The sequence below is a fragment of the Zonotrichia leucophrys genome, chromosome 26 (genome assembly GCF_028769735.1).
Source record: "Zonotrichia leucophrys gambelii isolate GWCS_2022_RI chromosome 26, RI_Zleu_2.0, whole genome shotgun sequence".
Classification (NCBI taxonomy): Eukaryota; Metazoa; Chordata; class Aves; order Passeriformes; family Passerellidae; genus Zonotrichia; species Zonotrichia leucophrys.
In genome coordinates this window covers 4,221,677-4,241,860 of record NC_088195.1, presented here as the reverse complement: position 1 = coordinate 4,241,860, position 20,184 = coordinate 4,221,677, and the positions used below count along the sequence as shown (strand labels likewise).

Here is a 20,184-nt window from a genome sequence, read left to right as displayed (position 1 = left end):
TGCTGGGATGAGCAGGGCAGCATCTCCCTCCATCCACATTGCACCTTCCTGCCTGCCCTCAAAGGGAGGTCAGGCCTCACCTGCCACATCCCCAGGGCTGCATCCCCTCAGCAGCACCATGGAAGGGGTTTGGGTCTCAGGAAAGGTGTGGAGGGGTCAGGACAGGTCCATGAGGGACCGGGACAGGTCCGTGAGGGAACCGGGACAGGTCCAAGAGGGGGCCAGGACAGGTCCATGAAGGGGCCAGGATAGGCCTGAAAAAGGGAACTGGGACAGGTCTGTGAGGGGGACCAGGACAGGTCCGTGAGGAACCAGGACAGGTCCACGAGGGACAGGGACAGGTCTGTGAGGGATTTGGACAGGTCTGAGAAAGGGACTGGGACAGGTCTGTGCTGGGACCGGGATAAGTCCATGAAAGGGCCATGACAGGTCCATGAAAGGGGCCAGGATAGGTCCATGAGGGACTGGGACAGGTCTGTGAAAGGAATCGGGACAGGTCTGTGAGGGACCAGGACATGTCTCTGAGGGGCTGGGAAAGATCCATGAAAGGGGCCGGGACAGGTCCGTGAGGGGGCTGAGACAGATTCATGAAAGGGAACCAGGACAAGTCTGTGCTGGGACCAGGAATGGTCCATGAAGGGCTGGGAAACGTCCGTGAAAGGGCCCGGGAAAGATTCATGAAAGGGAACTGGGACAGGTCCATACTGGGACAGGTTCCTGAAAGGGGTCGGGACATGTCTGACCGGGACAGGCCTGCGCCCGCCCAGAGCCGGGAAGGAGGGAATTCCTGACTCAGGTGCAGCAGGAAACGCGTGAGCCTGGAAAGCATCCCCGGCAGGCAGCAGGGCAGGAGAACGCTCGGGTTTGGAAATTTCTGAGAGCAGAAAACCCCTTTCGCTCTCCCTTTGTAAATGCTCTTCCTCCTCAGCCTGCCCCACGGCGTCTTTGCCCAGCTCTGCTCCTCCCTCGCTGCCTTGGGAGCAGCTGGGATGAGCTGAGCTCCAGCAGAGGAGCAGGGCTGGGCTCAGCATCCTGCAGCCCTCAGCTGCCTGCTGCACCCCCTGCCCCTTCCCACTGCTGGCACTCAATTAATTGTTCTTATTATAATGTGTGGCATCATTTAGTTTAGGCAACATCTGGCATCTTTCAGGTGAAGAACTGATCAAGTTCAGAGCTCTTGCTCCATGCTTCATATCTTCATAAACTTCTTATCTTAATAAACATGAAACCAGGAAGGAACAGGAGAGGCTGACACCAACAGCAAGGGTCTTAGTCTCAGCTTTGGAGGAGTATTTTGGAATTGAAGTGGTTTTGAGGGGAAGGATATCGTTAGAAGCAAAGAGTAAAGCCCCGGGTATCTGATATTTACCCATCCTGAGCAGGTGATGGCCCTGGGCTGCTGCCGTGCCCTGCAATGGGGACAGAAATGTAAAATCCATGGTTTAGGTGAAAGCACTGAGCCAGGCATGGACCGAGGGGTGCAGCACACAGGGTGTGATGGATGGGATGAGCTGTAATGATTGTGAAGCTGAAGGTGTGGAGTAAAACCCTCAAGCTGTGACCCAGAGCCCACAAGAATCCCTGAGGAACTCACCAAGCACTCCTGCTCCTTTGGAAGGTGCCAGCTGATTTCCTGGGGTCAGGGAGGAGCTGTGGCACCTCACTGCATCCCAACATCATTCTCAGGGGTTGTTCTTCAACAGAGAGCCATGGAATGTCCCAGACTCCTAAAAGAGTGATGGAGCTGAACAATCAGCTCTCCTGAGCACTGCCAGAGCATGGCGAGATGTGTTCACCTGTTCATGCCCTGACACCTGGATGAATGAAACCCATAGGAACATGAATTAACAAAATCAAAGCCCTGAGAAGCTTTCTTTTGGCATCAAAAAATATCTCAGGGGAGACAGTGAGAAGTCAGACATCTTTCCTTTGAAAGGGAATCACCAAATGTCACCAGCCTGACAGGGAAATGCTGGTGCTGTCCCCCAGCTGGGATTTAGGGCACACACTGGGTGCCAGCAACACCCAAAATGGGAGAGAACAGACCAGAGCTGTAAATAATGCCCACTTTTGGGGACAAACCAAGGGGGGTTTAGCAGCACTGAGGTCTGAGTTTGGTGTTTCTGGTGTGTCCGGAAGGATGCATCATCCCTGGCATGCTGGAGTGACAGCATCAGCTGTAAGAGGACACCACACAGAATTCAGAAAAGTTTCACCAGCAAGAATCATATAATTCCTCAGAATTTTGACAAACAGACTCAGCACAGTTTCAAGTTGGGTTTATTTATGGTCATTACCACCAATTTCCACAAAACTCACTACTGAGTGTCAGTAAATTGCTCAATACACTCAAAAACCTTTTTCTATTCAGCAACCACATATCTTGCACAGAAACTTTTTTACTGATAAGGCAGAAAATATCATCTCAAAAGGAAACACAGATTTCTAGGGCCTGACATACCTGCTAGGACCTATTCTTGGAAGCATTTCCCACACTGCACTTCTCATTTCAGCCAGATCCATCAGTGGAGGCAGCCCTGAGAACGAGCCCACGTTTTATGCAACATCAGCTGTACCAGCCAGCCCTCAGCACTCATGCCCCACATTCCCTAGGCAAAATATCTGTAATTTATGACATGATCACAGCTTATATCTGCCAGCAAGAGAAATCCTTGTGGGTTTTCCCTGGGAGCATCCTTTGGTAGCAGCAAGGGCGATGCTGGTTTAATCAAACTCGTTATTTCTGTCTTAATGAAGACTCTGCTGATGTCCCTGGCTGGCAAAGCTCCCCATGTTTGCCTGAATCAGCTTCACTGATACAGTGATTTATTGTCCCTCTCATCTCTGCAAAGCCCCTGCAGCTCCTCAGCACCAGCCCGTGGGTAATTAACACTGCCTGCTAACGAGATTTCTCCATCCAGTCCAGGAGGATGTCCAGCTCCCCCAGGGATTTCATGGCTGCAGATGTGACATTCAGCTGAAATGATATTTAAAGGAATGAGCTGTAAGCAGGCACCATCAGTACAATCCAACATAAAGAGAATGTAAATATCTGTGTTAAGTATATACTATATACTAATATATACTATATAATTAATATATACTATATAATATATAATATATATAATATATAATATATAATATATAATATATAATATATAATATATAATATATAATATATAATATATAATATTCATGTTGTGTGTGTGACCAGGCTCAGTCACCAACTCACCCCTTCATAGTTTGCAAGTATTTGCTTCAATTTCTCCGTGGATTCCTCCCCACACAAGCAATTATTCTGCTCATGCTGGAAAAACAAGATTAATTTATTAGTCTTATTTTTTAAAAGAAGATTTCAGTTTCTGATTTTGCTGAGCATCATGGACTGAGACATTTTGGAACTGTGGGAAAGGCTGCAGGTCCCTAAATCAGGCTTTAGCTCACTTGACAGACACAAGGACAGGATAAATTTTGGCCTTTAGGACCAACAGGGGAGTTTGCTGGTGAGTGGGCAAATATAAATATCTCCCAGTGGATAGAACGCTCTTCACACCCCTCTGCTTTGTATTCTCATTAAAAAACATTTATATAAACAGAGACTTTGCAGCTTTATAAATCTCCCAGGTTGGTTTATAGATGAAATATTAAGGGATGCACACTGGAGCAGAAGCCAGGACTTACACACTGCCCGAGCTTCCTCCTCGTGCTGAGGAAGGAGTTGGCAATGCTGCTGATTTTCCTGTTCACAAACGAGTCCTCGGTCCTGCAGTGCTTGAAAACCTTGTCCACGTAGAAGGTGAAGAGCTGATAAGTGATGCAGCACCTGTCTGAAGACTTAGAAAATTAATTTAATGATTAAAAGTTCTTCCAAAGGGGTGTGAGCTGCAGCTGCTCTCTAGGATAAAGCATCTCTGACAGGAAGCTCGTGGTAGCTGAGCACAGCAGGACAGTTTGATTCAGAGAAAGCTTCTTCAGTGGTACTTGATTGAAGCTGATAAAATAGATGGGAAATAATTTTAGGCTGATTTTCCAGGAGATCCATCCTCAGCAAATCTCACAAAATGAAACCAGCTGATTTTGCAGCTGGGTATCAGAGGCTGAGACCCTGACAGCGGCTCCTGCCCAGGGCTTTGGGGTGTGAGAAAGCTGAAAATTTATGATAGATTTTTATGATTTATGACAGATTGCACTTCTCAAGGTCACATTCACCTGGTTTGGGATCCTGTGAGGGCTCCCCAGCCAGGACCACCTACCTTGACCTTGTGGAGAGAATGAGGGTGAGACAGGATGCTCAGGGTCCGGATGGGGTCTCTGGATTGCTGTGGAGAGGACGGAGATGGGCATGGAGCTGCTGGCTCCAGAGGGGCTCCAGGAGCTGCCAGGGGCTCCCCCAGCCCCCAAAGCCTGGGAAATACTCACAATATTGGCTTTAATTGCTGTGAAGCCAGCCCTGATCTCCGTCATGCTCATGGAAACCCTGCAGGCTCCAAAGTGGAAGATTTTGTCCCCAGCTATTGGCATCAAATTCATCCAGCAGGACACGGAGAAGAAGCAGAGGAACAGGGGGGATCCTCTCATGTCAGCTGCCTGGGACACCTGCCCAAGGGACAGAATATTCCTCTTTATTTTCCTAAATAACACAACTGTGATCCATATAAAAATACACACATTTTATTTCAAACTTGTAACTCCATACTCATTACTATCTCTTATCCATTTCTTTTTTGCTCCCCATGAGCAAGAGAAAAAAATAAACAAATATTTATTTAACTGAAGAGTTCAAAAAGAAAAGAAAAATTAAATAAAACATGAGTTAAAAATGCATCTAAATAAACATTAAAATCAAATAATTAACTGAAGAGCTCAAGAAGAAAAGGAAAAATAAATAAAATATCAGTTAAAAATGTATCTAAATAAACATTAGACTGTAATAACTAATAACATTAGTTATTCTGAAAATATCTTATCAGAAAAATAAATACAGTGAAATTAAATTTTTAAGTCTAATAACACAGAAGCAACAGGAGGGAACTGACTGAAAGTAACAGATTCCAAAGTCTTATCCCAAAAGAAACCAGTTTCCCTCTGGAACAGCATAAGTCAAACACAAGTTTTGTTAGCACTGAAAATTAAGGTTATTAATAAAAAAATATTTTTGAGATAGGAACACAAGGAAATACCCAAAAGGACACAGAACAAAGGGATAAATTCAGTATCTTACCTTGCTCTTCGGTGTGGGCTCACCTCTCACCTGCGTCTGGCCTGGAGAGCTCCAAAGGAGGCGGTTTTATCCCGGTACCAGGAGGAAATAACTCTTGGATTAACTTTTGGGATTTTTCTTGCTTTTCCCAGCACGTATTTCCCTTTGTAATTTGCTGAATTAATGAGCTCGTGCAAGGGACCAGCTCTCTCTCCCACAGGTGTTTCCCTCACCTACGGAGGCGGGAACTCTGGCATCACTGCGTGGGTTTCCTTTTGGGAAGAGGGATGTGAAATCCCAAAATTAGGGACCATCCTTGGGGTCACATCCCTAAAATGTCCAAGATGGAGCAATGCTGGCAATCCCCTCCAGCTGCCCACAGTTGGGATGTTGGAAGCTCAGGGGCATCACCCCACAAGATGCCAGTGGTCCCAACACTCCAGGACTTCTGGCAATGTGTCATGGACACATTTTATGAAAAATACTTTTGCTAGGATTTTTCTCCTGAGAAGCCTGAGAAGAAAAGAAAAACAATAATTACCTGCTGCTGTGGAATGCAACAGGTGCATCTTTGATTGGTCTCATGTGGTTGTTTTTAATTAATGGCCAATCAAAGGTCCAGCTGGATTGGGACTCTGGTCAGTCACAAGATTTTATTATCATTCCATCCCTTTCCTTTTCTAGCCTTCTGATAAAATCCTTTCTTCATATTCTTTTATTGTAGTTTTAGTATATAATTTTCTTTTAATATAATATATATAGTAAAATAATAAATCAGCCTTCTGAAACATGGAATCAAGATTCTCATCTCTTCCCTCGTCCTGGGACCCCTGTGAGCACCATCGCACCAATGGACCTGGTGGAACTGGTGAAACTCCAGTCCAGGGTTTTCTCCATCATTGTCCGGGCACAAGTGGCCTTCTCCTGCCACTTTCAGGGAATTCTGGTCCCAAATGCAAGGAATCCTACCTTTTCCTTGGTAGGATCAAGGGTTCATGGAAACCCTGCAGGCTCCAAAGTGGAAGATTCTGTCCCCAGCTGGGGGACAGGTTAGATGTTCCTACAGCCCTTGGAGAGAGCTTCATTCAGTCCACAAACAAAAACATGCAGCAAAATAAACTCCCTGCATTTTCTGGGACCAGGAGGGATGTCCAGCTGGGCTTGGAGGGCACTGGGGTGGCAAAGTCACCCCTCTAATGCCAGAGGCAGCCTCAGGAGCAGGCTCCTGCAGGGAGCAGCAGCCCCAGCGTGTCCCTGTTGCAATGTGCCTTGTGCCTGTGGGCCAGGGCTGTCCTGCACGGATCTGCTGGGTGACTAATTAATTTATTGATCGCCAAGCTCAGTCTTGAGCGGAGATCTGTCACTAGGCAAATGGATTTTCTGCCCAGGCTAGTCAGGCTGTTGCACACAGGGTTGCTGGAGGTGCCCCAGGTGTGCCCACCGTGCCTCCCTCACCCGCTGGAAATCAGCCACAGGGCAGGGCCCAGGCTGCAGCAGGTTGGATTTGCCCTGGCTGAGGTGCTGGAGGGATCTGGGCTCTTAATCCTCCCCCAAATCCCAGCTGCTGCCTGGAATTGCAGCAAAAATTTTGCTGGAAGCAGAGGAAGTGGCAGCATTCCCGGGAGCACACCCAGCCCGGGTGAGGAAACAATGGAAGAGGCAGTGAGTTCTTACTTCATTATGTAAATGGCAGATGAACATGAAAGCATTTCTTTCTTTTCGGGTTTTTTTTCCTTTTGGGAACTGAACTGACGCCCAGGATGGGTCAGCCAAGTGCCAGAAGGCAAGGAGGAGACATGGCTGTGGGGGAGGAGGAGGAGAGATGCTGGGATGATACAGGAACAGCAGGGAAATGTTGGATTATCGAGGTCCAGGGCCTTCTACAGGTCTCTGCATGTGTCCCTCAGTCTCTCTATTCTGTCATCGACCTCCTGCAAAGCAAAATAAACAGCAGGACCCTCAGCACAAGGGGAAGCAGGAGGAAAAGCCCACCGGGGTGGGGAACAGCCCAGAGAGATTTTCATTTTGGGGTTTTACTGGGTGTGAAATGGTGGTCAGGGAGCAGCCCAAGTGCTGGACGTGGGGGATGCCCAAAAGCCTCTCATTTCAGAGCAGAGGGGGTGGAACCAGCAGGGTTCCCAGAATGGTTCTGGTGGGGAGGGACCTCACAGACCATCTCATGTCCCATGGCAGGGACACCTTCCACTGTCCCAGGATGCTCCAAACCCTGTCCAGCCTGGCCTTGCACACTTCCAGGGATTCGGGGGCAGCCCCAGCTGCTCTGGGCACCTTGTGCCAGCACCTCCCCACACTCACAGGGAAGAATTTCTCCCCAAAATCCCATCCATCCCTGCCCTCTATCAGTTTGAAGCCATTAGCACACGTTGGATCAAACCCAGATGGAAGCAAATCCCCCCAGCGTGGCTCTCCCCAGTCTGTCATCAACCCTCCAGCTCCAGCAGCATGGAAACAGCCCAATAAAACAGCAAACCATCCCTCTTTAGCTCTGGGAAAGAAGAGGGAAAGAAGGAGCAGGGATTTCTGAAACTCAGCACTGTGACGCTGCAGATGAGCTCAGTGAAATGGGAAATGACTCCCTCAGGCACTCTGGGCATGGTTAAACCTCTGGGGCACTCAGGGCTGGGAATGGGGCAGGGAAGGCTCCTCTCCTCTCCCCAGGAACACTTCCAGCTAACGGGGGAGGGCTCCTCCCTCGGGGTTTTATGGCAGGCACGTTGTGACAGGGCAGTGACACCCCAGATAACAAGCAAAGGCAGCAGAGAGGGTTGTGAGCCAGCTGCCCTGGTGCTCAGGAATTCAAACTCAGCCCTGGGTGCCATTAACTCATCTGGGAAATCATTCCTGCAAAGCCCGTGATGAGCAGCACATCCCACATCTCACAGGCACAGAAGGGGCTGAGTGGGGATCAGAGGGAGCATCCCCACAGCAGCTGGGAAATAATGCTGTGTCAGGAGAATTAATCCACAAACATCAGAGGTTTATGTCCAAAAAGGAGACAGAGGAGTCCTTTGACTTTATTCCAATAAGGGGAGAGGCCATGGGGCATTCCCCTGGGGTGCCTCAGATTTTTGGAGGATTTTTTGGAGGATGCAGCCTCCTTTTTATCCCAATTTCCCAACCACACTTCCCTTCTCTCTTTCCCCATTTCTGAGGTACTTGAGAGGCCCAGACTTCCAAAACACCTGATACCAGAGACTTTGCTCTAATGTATAACCCTGCCTCTTCATTTTTAATTCTTACAGAATTTAGGGGTTTTCCCCTGTTGTTTCTTTCATCTTTCAATATCCACTTTCATTTATCAGCAAACCTGAAGTTTATTTGTAAAAGCAAATATCTTTTTCCATTCATCAACCAATGGAATCCTTCCCATTGTTTATCTCTCAGTGCTGTTTTTTTCTACCATCAGACCCACAGCAGGAATGGTGCTCAGCCCACTGTCATAAATTTCATTTATCAGCAAACCTGAAGTTTATTTGTAAAATCAAATATCTTTTTCCATTCATCAACCACGGGAATCCTTCCCATCATTTTTCTCTCAGTGCTGGTTTTCTCTACGAGCAGACCCACAGTGGGGACAATGCTCAGCCCGCTGTCACCATCACTGCTATGGTGACAAAACATCTCCATGGTGGCAGAAAGCACCAGGCTGCTGCAGACACGGGGCTTGGGGCAGTGACTAACACAGAACACGGTCCTGGAGAGCCCAGGAGCGTGACAAGGACCAGACACTCAGAAGGGACAAGGCACTGACTCACCCCTGGCTGGTTACGTTGGGAAATTCAGCCCTGCTCCATCCCCTGTGCACTGGGAGCCATCCCGCTGGTGTCACTGGGAGTTACTGCACTCCTCGTTCATTTCAATATTCATTTCAATAATAAATAATTATTTTCAAATCATTCATTTCATCCTAAAAAAAAAAAAATATAAAAATCCTGCAAGAAATTGTCAATGAGCTGTTGTGATCCGCAGGCGCCCCGCTCTCAAGGGCTGCTCCCAGACCAGTTTAACACCAGGTTTCCAGTAAAGTGTCTGGGGGTGATAAGGCAGTTTCAATAGTGCCTTTCAAGGCGCTTTCTGTGCTCTAAGAAGTTCTGATAACACTCAACAGCCCGGCTTTGGTTTGACATTCTTTGTCATCTCTCCTATTTCACAGCAGCTTTAGGTAAACCATTGTTTCAGATATGAGCCTGATAATGGTTTTTCTCAGGTCCCCAGAGAACGTGAGTGAGAGAAATGCTCCCAGAAATTTTCATAAAGGAAGAATTGAGCTTTAATAACAGCATCCAGCAACAATATCTGGGCTCAGGAATCCTTCCTGATCTCCTTCAGGAAAAGAGCTGCAAAAACCAACTCACAAAAATGATTGTGGGGTGTTACACTTGCCCTGATAATGCCGTAGCTCACCAAAACCCCAGTCAAATTTTGTTTTCAGCAGCAGAAGAAAATGTTTTTATGTGGTTTTGCTGCACTGGAGTAATTTCTTTGACACCTGAAGTGATGTCATTCGTGAGCCAGCCCTGCCCTCTGCGTAGCTGGGTGTCAACGGAAAGGTGAAACGCAGCTCTCAGCTCCTTAAAAATCAATATTTAATTGCCAAGAAATCCCTGTCCCTCCAATCCAAAGCCAAACATTAGCACAAGGAGTGCTAATGTGGCACTGCCCTCCTGAACCAGGCACGGACACCATACAGGTGCCACCCTGGTGTCACTATTTCCATGAACCTGGCACTCTCTGTCATGGAAATGCCCTCAGCCAGCCCTGACCATCAGACTGCTCTTCTCTCTTAATTAGTGCAGCTCATTATGGGCAGAAAGCCTGGCCAAGGCCAGCTCCAGCCCTGCCCTCACCCAGCCCCAGCTCTGCAGCGCTGCTGACAGAAGTAAAAAAAAGAAAAAAAAAATTAAAAAAAATTGTTTTTCTCAGTAAACTCGACAAATGAGTCACAGAACACTGAGTGAGGAGGTGCTGCCAGAGAGGTACATCATGTTCCCTCTCCTCAGTCACGTTTTGAACCACAACCCCTTGAATAATTCTGAAAATCAAACACTGGTGCTGCCTCGTAGGGAGCAACAGGCTCAGGGAAATGCAGATTTATTCAGCTGAGCTCCAAGAGACACCCAGAGCAAAGGCTCAGCTGCTCTCCAGGGTTCTTCCCGAGAGGTTCACACTGCCCAGGGCTCTCAGCAACTTTAGGATGGGCAGAGCAGCTCCTTGCCCAGCTCTGGGCGCTCAGGGAGAGCCTGGAACGATGTCCCTCACCCCAAGGCCCTGTTCCTCATCCCAAAACAATGTCCCTCATCCAAAACAATGTCTCTTACCCCAAAATAATGTCCCTCATCCAGGACAATGTCCCTCGCCCCAAGACAGTGTCCCTCACCCCAAAACAATGTTCCTCACCCCAAGACAGTGTCCCTCATCCATGACAATGCCTCTCACCCCAAGACAGTGTCCCTCACCCCAAGACAATGTCCCTCACTCCAAGACCATGTCCCTCATCAAGACAATGTCCCTCACCCCAAAACAATGTCCCTCACCCCAAGAAAAAGTCCCCCACCCCAAAACAATGTCCCTCACCCCAAGACAATACCCCTCACCCCAAAACAATGTTCCTCATCAAGGAGAATGCCCCTCACCCCAAGACAATGCGTGAATCCTCCAGATTTAAGGCATCACCCATGGTTGTCCCTCTGGGGCTCTTCCTGCCATCATCAGACACGGAGAGCCCAGCCCAGGGTGTCCCCAGGTGCAGCAGGGAGGGGACAGTGCCACATCCCCCAGGGAGCATCACCCCAGTGCTGGGGGTGACCCTGGGCTCCCCCTGTCCTGGCTGGGTGTCCTTGGCCAGGTCAGGGACACGTCCCAGCAATGCCACCACCTGTGCCACCTCCTGCCCAGCACAGATGTGGCACCTGCCCTGTGACTCACTGATGGCACTGCTGCTGCTGATGCTGCTGAGACAGGATTTCGCCCTGAAAGCGGAAAGAAATTGCAAAAGCAATTAAAAAACAAAAGGAAATGTTCTTTTTTTTCCCCTCCTCGTCTTCTAAGATTCACCTTTGAGGAAGAGGAAAAGCGTGGTGGAGGATCTCGAGCATCAACAGCTGTTCTGCAGAAAATTCATTTAGTCACCAGGGTGGGGGGTGTGGAAGGTTAGATAATTGTTTCCCCTGCTCTGGCAGAATGTGAACTCTTATTTTGGTTATCATAAATGGCATCTTCCCCACAGGGAAATGCATATTTAAGGTTTTTAAAGTTAAATAATTCAGATAAAAAAGCTTTTATTTTTTCAACTACTTGGGTTTCAGCTGCCACCTCTGTGTCCATGTGAGTCCACCCAACGTGCCCCTGTGCCCAAAGCCAGGCTGTTCATGCTCTCTGTGATGCCAAGGACCAGCCCATGGGAGGCCCTGCCCAGTTCAGGGACCAACTCTGGGAGAATCAAATTACCCACGGGAAATTCTCATCCTAAAACTGCAACAGCTCAGGAGCTGCCCAAAAAGGGAAGGGAATCATCCATCACATTCCAAGAGTAATGCCACCAACACCACTGGGAGCAGCACTGGGCTCTGGGCAAGGCTCTGCTGGGATTCCCAAACCCATCAGCAGCTCTCCTGCTCCAAAACTCACTACCCAGCTCTCCTATTCCCCAAACCCATCACCAACTCACCTAATCCCCAAACCTATCACGCATCACTTCTATTCCCCAAACTCATCACCTATCACTTCTATTCCCCAAACTCATCAACCATCACTCCTATTCCCCAAACCCATCACTCCTGTTCCCCAAACCCAGCTCTCCTATTCCCCAAACCCATCACCAGCTCTCCTGTTCCCCAAATCCATCATTCCTATTCCCCATTACCCAGTTCCCCTGTCCCCCAAACCCATCACTCATCACTCCCATTCCCCAACCCATCACTCCCATTCCCCAAACCCATCACTCCCATTCCCCAAACCCATCACTCCCATTCCCCAAACCCATCACTCGTGTTCCCCAAACCCATCACTCCCATTCCCCAAACCCATCACTCCTCTTCCTCCCATTCCTGGAGATTCCTGGAGATCTAAAAGCTGTGTGACAGCAGAAGTCACACAGGGCCCTTCACAGAAATGCAGAATTACCCAGACTGGAGGAGGCTTTCCAGATCACCTAATCCATCAATCAACCCCATAACCACCCCTAAAACTTATTCCCAAACGTGTCTTTTGATGGAAAAACCAGGTTTGGCAGCAGCCAATGGATGTGAGAGTCCCCCACAGCCCCTGGGTTTGCCCCACGGGTGAAATGTGCAGACAGTGCAGGGAATAAATGACACCTAATAAAGGAGAAACTGAGAGCTGGCTGCTATCAGCTCCGTTTTTGAACAATCCAGGGAGCAAATGAATCACTCCAATAGCCAGCCAGGTTCAGCTTTCACCAAAACTGAAAGCTGTGTTTCAGTAAATTCGCTGTTGGCTCTGTACGCAAGCGGCGCCGGGTTTCGGTTTTGGGTTAATATTGCCCCTCTCAATTTCACAACCCCGAGGAGCCAAGGCTGGTTTCGGGATGGATGCACGTGAGCCTGGGGAGTTCTGCTCCAGCTCTGGCCCCAGGGCACACAGATGAGCAGTCGGGGACAAGCAGGGGAGGCTGGCACGTCACAGCCATTGGACTACGCCAATTCCTGCCTGATTTGATTAAAAAAACCAGAAAAATTGGTCACTGTTTGTTTGCCTCTAGGTGTAAATTCCTGGAAAATCAAGTTCTGGCAAAAGGGTGATTTTTCCAGAAAATCCCTGGAGTTCCCTTCTCCAGTTCTCCTGGATAGCTCTGCACACATGGAGAGCTTGGCCTTCTGTCCCCTGACCTTGGAGGACACTGAAAGCCCTGGAAAATCCAGAGCATTTCCTCCCTGCACAACCCCTTTTAGCCATCAACATAAATCAGGGGCACTGTGAGAATTTTATCTCTTCATTTGACTTTGTATTTTCAGCAGACACTGCTGAGGGGCAGGGATGAAGTTCCCTCCTTTCCCGACAGCAGAGGAAGTCTGCTTCAGATCTTGTTATTTTCTTCTTTTTTCTTTTTTTGGTCTTCTTATTTTTAAACAGTGAGAGGGGTTTTCCACCATTCAACTTTATCTTCCACTTCCTAGTTACAGTCCTCAAAAGCCACAGGGAGAGCAAGAACCAAACAGAAACATAAATGCCTGGTGCTGTTAAGGAAGTAAATCTTCCTCAGAAGATAAATCCCAGGGAAAAATTGTTGAAGAAGCTCGAGGAGAGCAGTTCTGAGCAGGAGTGGAGCTGACACCAGTGCTCCCATGGGGAGCAGCAGGATTTCAATTGAACTCTGCTTTTATAACTCAACTTTTACCTCCATAGCAGTGGCTTGGAAAGAAATTATCTTTAAAGTTCTTTCCAACTCACAGCACTCTATGATTCCATGGTTTTCTTTGGGTCTCCATATTAAGATATCTGTCTATGATTCCATGGTTCTCTTTGGTTCTCCATATTAAGATATCTGTCTATGATTCCATGGTTTTCTTTGGGTCTCCATATTAAGATATCTGTCAGGAGAAGGAGGTTGGATCACCTGTTCCTTCTGTAAAAAAAGAGAAAACAGAAGGGGGATTTAAACACTTTTAAAAGCCTCTAAAACTTTCAAAAAGCTCATCTGGTGGATCATTTTTTAGTCGAAAAACCACAGCAAAGATTTTGGAGCAGAAAGACACAGTGGGAGCAGGTGGAAAATCTCATGGCAGCTCTGGGGATGCTGCAGCACCCCTCGAGCTCCAAGGATGAGCCACCATCCCCACCCCAGCCAGGGCTGATCCTCACTTTGTGGGGTGACAAAGAAAACCCAGGAGTTCCAAATCCTCTCCATCATCCCCACAAAAAAAAAAACAACCCCAAAACCCCAGGGTGGGGGCTGCAGGGCCTGGTGCTGCTGTGGAAAGTGAGTGAAGCTGGCTCTGAAGTTCACCCTGGAGCTTCCGAGCAGCAGCTTGGGCTGATCTGATTTCTCAAACCATGATAAGGAGTTTCTGTCTTATGATCCCTCGGCACTATAAATAGGCTGGGTTTGTGTTATTGGTCAGAGTTTTGGGTGATAAATCATGACAAAGTCAATATTCTCCAGAAGATCCCACCCAAGTAATACCAGAACTAGAAAAAAGAAACTCCTCAAAGCAGCACTTGTGCAATGAACTGCTCAGGGCAAGAGTTGCTCAAAATTGCTTCTGTAGAAGGCTCAAAAAACAACAAAAAATAAAGGCAGTGCAAGTGATATTTGGGCCAATGGATTATATATTCTGGGGTTTTTTGCATACTTTTACACTTTTAGTTATCTGCAAAGAAACTCGCTTGGAGCACACAGTCCCCACTCCTGAGACTCCAGTGCCAAGATGCTGTTGGTTTCTCTAAGGACAGGTCTGTGAGCATCATAAAATTCCTGTCAGCAGCTGATTTCAGGGGAAATCAAAGAGATAAAAATAGAGCAACACCTCTGTTTGCTTTGTGGAGTGGGAAAAGCCCCATGAAGGTGGTGGCAGCATCGCTGACCTCACCCAGGACTCCTCACACACCTCAGAGAAAGGCTTAAAATGACAAAACCATGGAAAATAGGGAATAAAGCACAGCTTGCTCTTCTAGGTTGGCAGAGGGCACCCTGGAATCCCAGGGGGGATATTAAATTTGGATATTATCCAGTCTCTCCCTTAGGCTGCAGCAGAATTGCAAATATTGGGAGGTTTATGTGTGCCATTGAAAAGTGCAAATACTTCTCAGTTAAATTTATCACCAAAACTGAATCTGCAGAGGGGAGAAAGTCTCCATCACTTGATTCTTTCATGAGGGCAATTCCAGAAAGTTCCAGCTTAATTTAGATCACATGGAAGTTCTGGACCTTCTAAGAACTTCTTATGTAACATTAGCAATCTCTGTGTCACATTAGCAGTCACATCAAAGTCCAATGACTCCAATTCATGATTAATAACCCATTTCTGGACAAGATAAACCGATGACATTGGTTGAATTTCCAAAGAGCAATTTGGGATTTACCTGTTGAGGTCGACGTGAGTCACGCCACGAGTTCTGAGCAGGTTTCCACATTTGAAATTTCCGACGTCACGCCTCGCCTGGCCAGCAGGAAAAAAAAAATCTTGAAAAAAACACAAAGCAGAGCACTTGGTGCTTCATGAGGAACTGTTAGTCATCAGCACTGGGCTGCTGAGAGAGCAGTGCCATGGCTTCAAACACGGGGTGAAGGAAAGGCCACCAAGTCCTTACTTCCCCCACGAGCGTCACTGGCAGGAGATCATCCAGATCTGGAGGGATGAGAAATGGGGAATTTCTAAAAAGGAGAGAAACAACAACACCACTGTGACAGCCTGGAAATGGAGGGGATACTCCAAGTTATGCCTAGAATAGATCGTGCAGAAAATCACAGAATCACAAACCACTGAGGTTGGAAAAGACCTCTGAGATCATCGAGTCCAGCCTGTGACTGATCCCTGCCTTGCCACCAGACCAGAGCACTGAATGCCATGTCCAGCATTCCTTGACCACCTCAAGAGATGGTGAAGCCCTTCCAGGGATGGTGAAACCCCTCCAGGGACAGCAAAACCCTTCTAGGGATGGTGAAACAGTTCCAGGGATGGTGAAAACTCTCCAGGGATGGTGATATCCCTCCAGGGATGGTGAAACCGTTCCAGGGATGGTGAAAACCCTTCTGGGGATGGTGAAACCCCTCCAGGGATGGTGAAACCCCTCCAGGGACAGCAAAACCCTTCTAGGGATGGTGAAACCATTCCAGGGATGGTGAAACCCCTCCAGGGATGGTGAAACCCTAGGAGAAACCTTCTAGGGATGGTGAATCCATCCAGGATGGTAAAATTCGGGATGGTGATATCCCTCCAGGATGGTGATATCCTCAGGATGGTGATAATCCCTCCAGGGATATCCTCCAGGAGGTGAAAACCCCTCCAGGGATGGTGAAACCCCCCCAGGGATGGCAAAACCCTTCCAGAAACCCATCCAGGGATGGTGCTACTCAACATCCCTCTGCCCAAAAGCAATGCAGAGACCAAGAAGGCAAAAAAAAAAAAGTAAAAATTTGTCACATCAAACCGTGCCAAGATAAGAAAAGGCCCTTTAATTATCAGGGTGAGGTGCCACCCTGCTCCAGTAGTGGACTCTGAGGACATCCAAGCCCAAACCCTGTACAGACCGTGTCCAGGACCAGCCTTTCCTCTTGGCACATTGCTGGAGAGCGCGTTTGCCCAGGGGCCTCTGTTTCAGTGCAGAAGCAGCACTTGCTGCCCTGGTGTTTCTGGTGAACTCCTTGCTGTCAGAAACTTGTGGTGTCAGGATCTCTCGCTGCTCACAGTGATCTCAAGAAAAGTTGGAAAGTCTCTTTTCCCAGCCTGGCCTTTGAAGAATGAGTTGGAGCTCGTAATTTCTCGGTCTCAAAGTTGTTTATTGTGTCTTATCTATAAAAATTTTTCTCCTGCCCTGACGAGGTGAGCTCAGCAAGACAGTCTGAGGCACTCTGCCTGCCCCCAAGGCAGTGTTATGTCTTTATACTAAAAAACTACGTGTACAATGTTTACAATTACTTCCCAATACCTATCACCTGTGTTAGACAGTGAGCTTCTACTCTAAACCAATCTAAAAGTGCCAACATCACAGCAGAAGATGGAGGCCAAGAAGAAGAAGGAGAAAGGCTGGGCACACCCAGTTCCCTCCCTCTTGCCTCCTGAACCCCCATACCAAAAACCCCAAAATCTACTTTTCCACCCCATGATAACTTCACTAATATTCTACTTAAACGGTTGTGGCTCGCTGATCTTCATATAAGGTTGGTAATTTGGGTCATAATCAAACCCACAGGTGTTTTGGACTCTGTGCCAGGGTCTCAGAGACCCCTGGCAGGGGTTTTGGCTGCTCTGGACAGCCAGAGGGATGTGCTGGGTTCCCACATGTGGGAGGTAGGGTAAAAGCACAAGAATGGCTTTTGAGGAACACACGTTCTCCTTCCTGAAGCGATCTTTCTTGGCAAAGCCGAGAGCCATTTCCTAAAGGTTCAGCGCTACACCCACGGCCCCCGGACACTCTTTAGGAAAAAAGGTGTTTTCTTCATTCATGAAGCTCTCTGTAGTAGTGCAGCCACCGCCTTTCCACAGCGCTCAGCAGGGCTGAGTCACAGCGAAACTGCACCGTCAAGATCCCTGACGAGGCAGAGGAAACGCAGGTAAACACAGCAGAGAGTCGCCCTGCGCACGCCAGAGTTTCCTCTGCGGAACGGGCACGGCTGCCTGACGCTGCTGCCAGCCCCAAAACACGGCCCAGGCTTCCACCACGGGCTGGGGGGGAATTGCACAAGAGCCAGAGCACGCTGGGGATGTCACATGTGACTTCATGGAGAGAGAGGCAGGGTGGCTCCAAACAAGGGGAGGTTGGAAATGAGCGCTCAGCTGCTGGGCAGGGTGGGAGGAGATCCCAAAGCTGTGGGGCTGCTCCATCTCCTGTTGGTGCCTAGGCTGGATGTTAGGAAAAGGTTTTTTATTGGAAGAGTGATAAAGTTCCAGAATGATCTGTCCAGGGAGGTGGTGGAGTCACCATCCCTGGATGAGTTTAAAAAAAGTCTGGATGTGGCACTGGGTGCCAGGGTTTAGTTGAGCTGTTGGGGCTGAGTTGGACTCAATGACCTTGAAGGTCTCTTCCAACCTGGTCATCTTCTCTTCTCTTCTCTTCTCTTCTCTTCTCTTCTCTTCTCTTCTCTTCTCTTCTCTTCTCTTCTCTTCTCTTCTCTTCTCTTCTCTTCTCTTCTCTTCTCTTCTCTTCTCTTCTCTTCTCTTTTCTCTCTTTTCTTTCTTCTTTCCTCCTTTCTCTTTCCTTCTCCTCCTTTTCTTTCTCTTCACTTTCCCTTCTCTTTCCCTTCTCCTCCCTTCTCTTTCTCTTCACTTTCTCTTCTCTTTCCCTTCTCTTTCTCTTCTCTTTCCCTTCTCTTTCCCATCTCCTTCCCTTCTCTTTCTCTTCTCCTCCCTGTACCCCATACAAACCCCAGCTCCCAAACCCTGAGCTGAGGTTGAGCCGCCCTTCCTCTGCAGGGGAGAGCCTGGGGCTGCATCCTTCCCTGAAGGGATTGGGATTAGCTCCAGGATTTGAGGATCCAGGAGTACATAAACCAACCTCACACATCAGCTTCCACACCCTGGTGAAGCCTCAGCAGCCACCCAGGTCTTGGCAGTGAAGATTTATTGAGCCCTGGCAGGTTCAAATTAATGCAAAAGAAGCAAAAATCCCCTGTGGGATCCCAGGGGCAGGAGGGATCCTGCCTGTGGGATTTAAGACTAATTTTGTCCGAGCTTTCAGCCCTTCTCCTTTCAGCTGGATTCTGCTGACAGTCAAGAGGAAAAACCCCACAGCTGATTTAGAGCAGGGGAACAAAAATGGGTCACGAAAACCATGACCCAGGCCGTGATTCAGCTGCACTGATGTCCCTGCAATGAGTCCCCAGGAGCAGCTTCCCCATCAACTCTGGAAGAGGCAACACCAACAGAAAAAAGCAAAACAAATCACAAAATCCCACACTTTCCCTGCCTCAGAGTCTCCACTTGCTGATGTTTCATCCCCTTTGCTCTTACACATGTGCATGCCAACCATTCCTCTCTCCTGCTCCTAAAAATAAAGTGGAAAAACTCTCAGTATGCAGGAACAAACAATACTTTGCATTTTTCCAGCATTTTTCCAACAATGAATTCCCTCTCAGAGGTTCAAAAATTCAACTTCAAAGAAGATCAGTGTGATGAAGGAGATGAGAATTCATGGGATTTGTTCCCTAATGGAGGAAGTCTTCCCTACTGGGAAGAATGAACTCTTTTAAAATAACATGAGGGATTTCAAGGAAAATCCCCTGATTTCAGAGAAGCCAAATTTATCTCCGCTCTCACTTTCTTGCATGCCAAATTCCTGAATAAATAAGTGAAATCTTTATCCCAAGGAAGCAGGGGGTGTGGGCTAAAATAGATACAGAAAGAGAAGGAGAAAAGAGAGGGAAACGGAAAACGGAGACGTCACAGGAATTCTCTGTGCCTCCAAAGGGACAATTTTATCACAGCTGGGACAATAAGTCCCAGCTAAGACAGGACACGCTGCTGCTTGGATGGGGCTGCTGTCCATTTCTAGGAAACAAAATAAGATTTCAAAAGCCTGGAAAATGAATTTTTATGAGCTGCTCACACACTTTAGCGCCAGGCATCAAAGAAGTGGCACAAATCCTGATCCTCCCCTGGGATCCCTTTGGAATCCAGCTGATATTTGGGAGCACAAGCTGAGCTTGCTGAGCAATGAAAATTCATATTTGCTTCAGCTGACATGTGCATTAACTGAAAAAAAAAAACCACCCAAATGAATTAAAAATGAAGATTTCAGTTCGTGATGTGTGTTTGCAGATTAGAATACCAAAGGAAGAGACAGAGAATTTGTACAGTTCATGAAAAGCAATTCTGCTGAGTGATGCTCTCTGCAGGTTTGACACTGAGATTTAAAAGTAGCAACACTTTTTTTTGTTCCCCCTAACAATACAACATTGATCTAAAAATAAAATATGGAACTGTGAGAATAAATTAACATCATGCAGCACCTTGGCTTCTTTGTGTGTCTCTGCAGCTTTCCTCCTCAGCCACAGCTAAATTTACAAGAAACAAGCAATGTAAAAAAAAAAATGCAGAGTCTAAGCACAAAAAAATTGATGGGGTGTGAGGAGAGGACAGGAAACCCAAGTTGACGGGAAACCCAAGTGACATTTGGGCTTAATACTGACTTAAAACCCCAATATTGCTCGTCAGGAAATGGGGAGAGGAAATGGAGTGATGTATAAATTAGGGGCTCCATCAAGGTGAAAGCTGCAGATCTGCTTTGTACCCTCCCAGGGGGGATCCAGCTGAGAGCTGCAGCACAGGGGAAATCTGCAGAACAGG

General features: G+C 47.8%; 1 protein-coding gene across 2 annotated transcripts; it reads right to left on the bottom strand.

Moving 5' to 3' along the window:
• Positions 1 to 2,263: 2,263 nt before the first annotated feature.
• LOC135458177 (interleukin-20-like) lies at positions 2,264 to 5,472 on the bottom strand. Of its 2 annotated transcripts, none has more exons than XM_064733166.1 (6): positions 5,222 to 5,472; positions 4,420 to 4,596; positions 4,254 to 4,319; positions 3,682 to 3,834; positions 3,233 to 3,307; positions 2,264 to 2,977 (listed from the first exon to the last, which is right to left on the bottom strand). In XM_064733166.1, exons 2-6 carry the CDS (start codon positions 4,576 to 4,578, stop codon positions 2,900 to 2,902), a joined length of 531 nt encoding a protein of 176 aa, XP_064589236.1. In that variant the 5' UTR covers positions 4,579 to 4,596; positions 5,222 to 5,472; the 3' UTR covers positions 2,264 to 2,899. The 2 variants fall into 2 exon arrangements, with proteins under 2 accessions (XP_064589236.1, XP_064589235.1); XM_064733165.1 differs by having other exon boundaries at positions 2,285 to 2,537.
• Positions 5,473 to 20,184: the final 14,712 nt, after the last annotated feature.

Excerpts from the sequence above, each read along its gene's own strand:
- LOC135458177 (XM_064733166.1), bottom strand. The coding sequence starts at position 4,578 with ATGAGAGGATCCCCCCTGTTCCTCTGCTTCTTCTCCGTGTCCTGCTGG. Across the intron at positions 3,835-4,253 it reads ATTCTCTCCACAAGGTCAAG|TCTTCAGACAGGTGCTGCAT; the intron begins GTAGGTGGTCCT and ends TAATTTTCTAAG. Across the intron at positions 3,308-3,681 it reads GGAGGAAGCTCGGGCAGTGT|CATGAGCAGAATAATTGCTT; the intron begins GTAAGTCCTGGC and ends TTGTTTTTCCAG.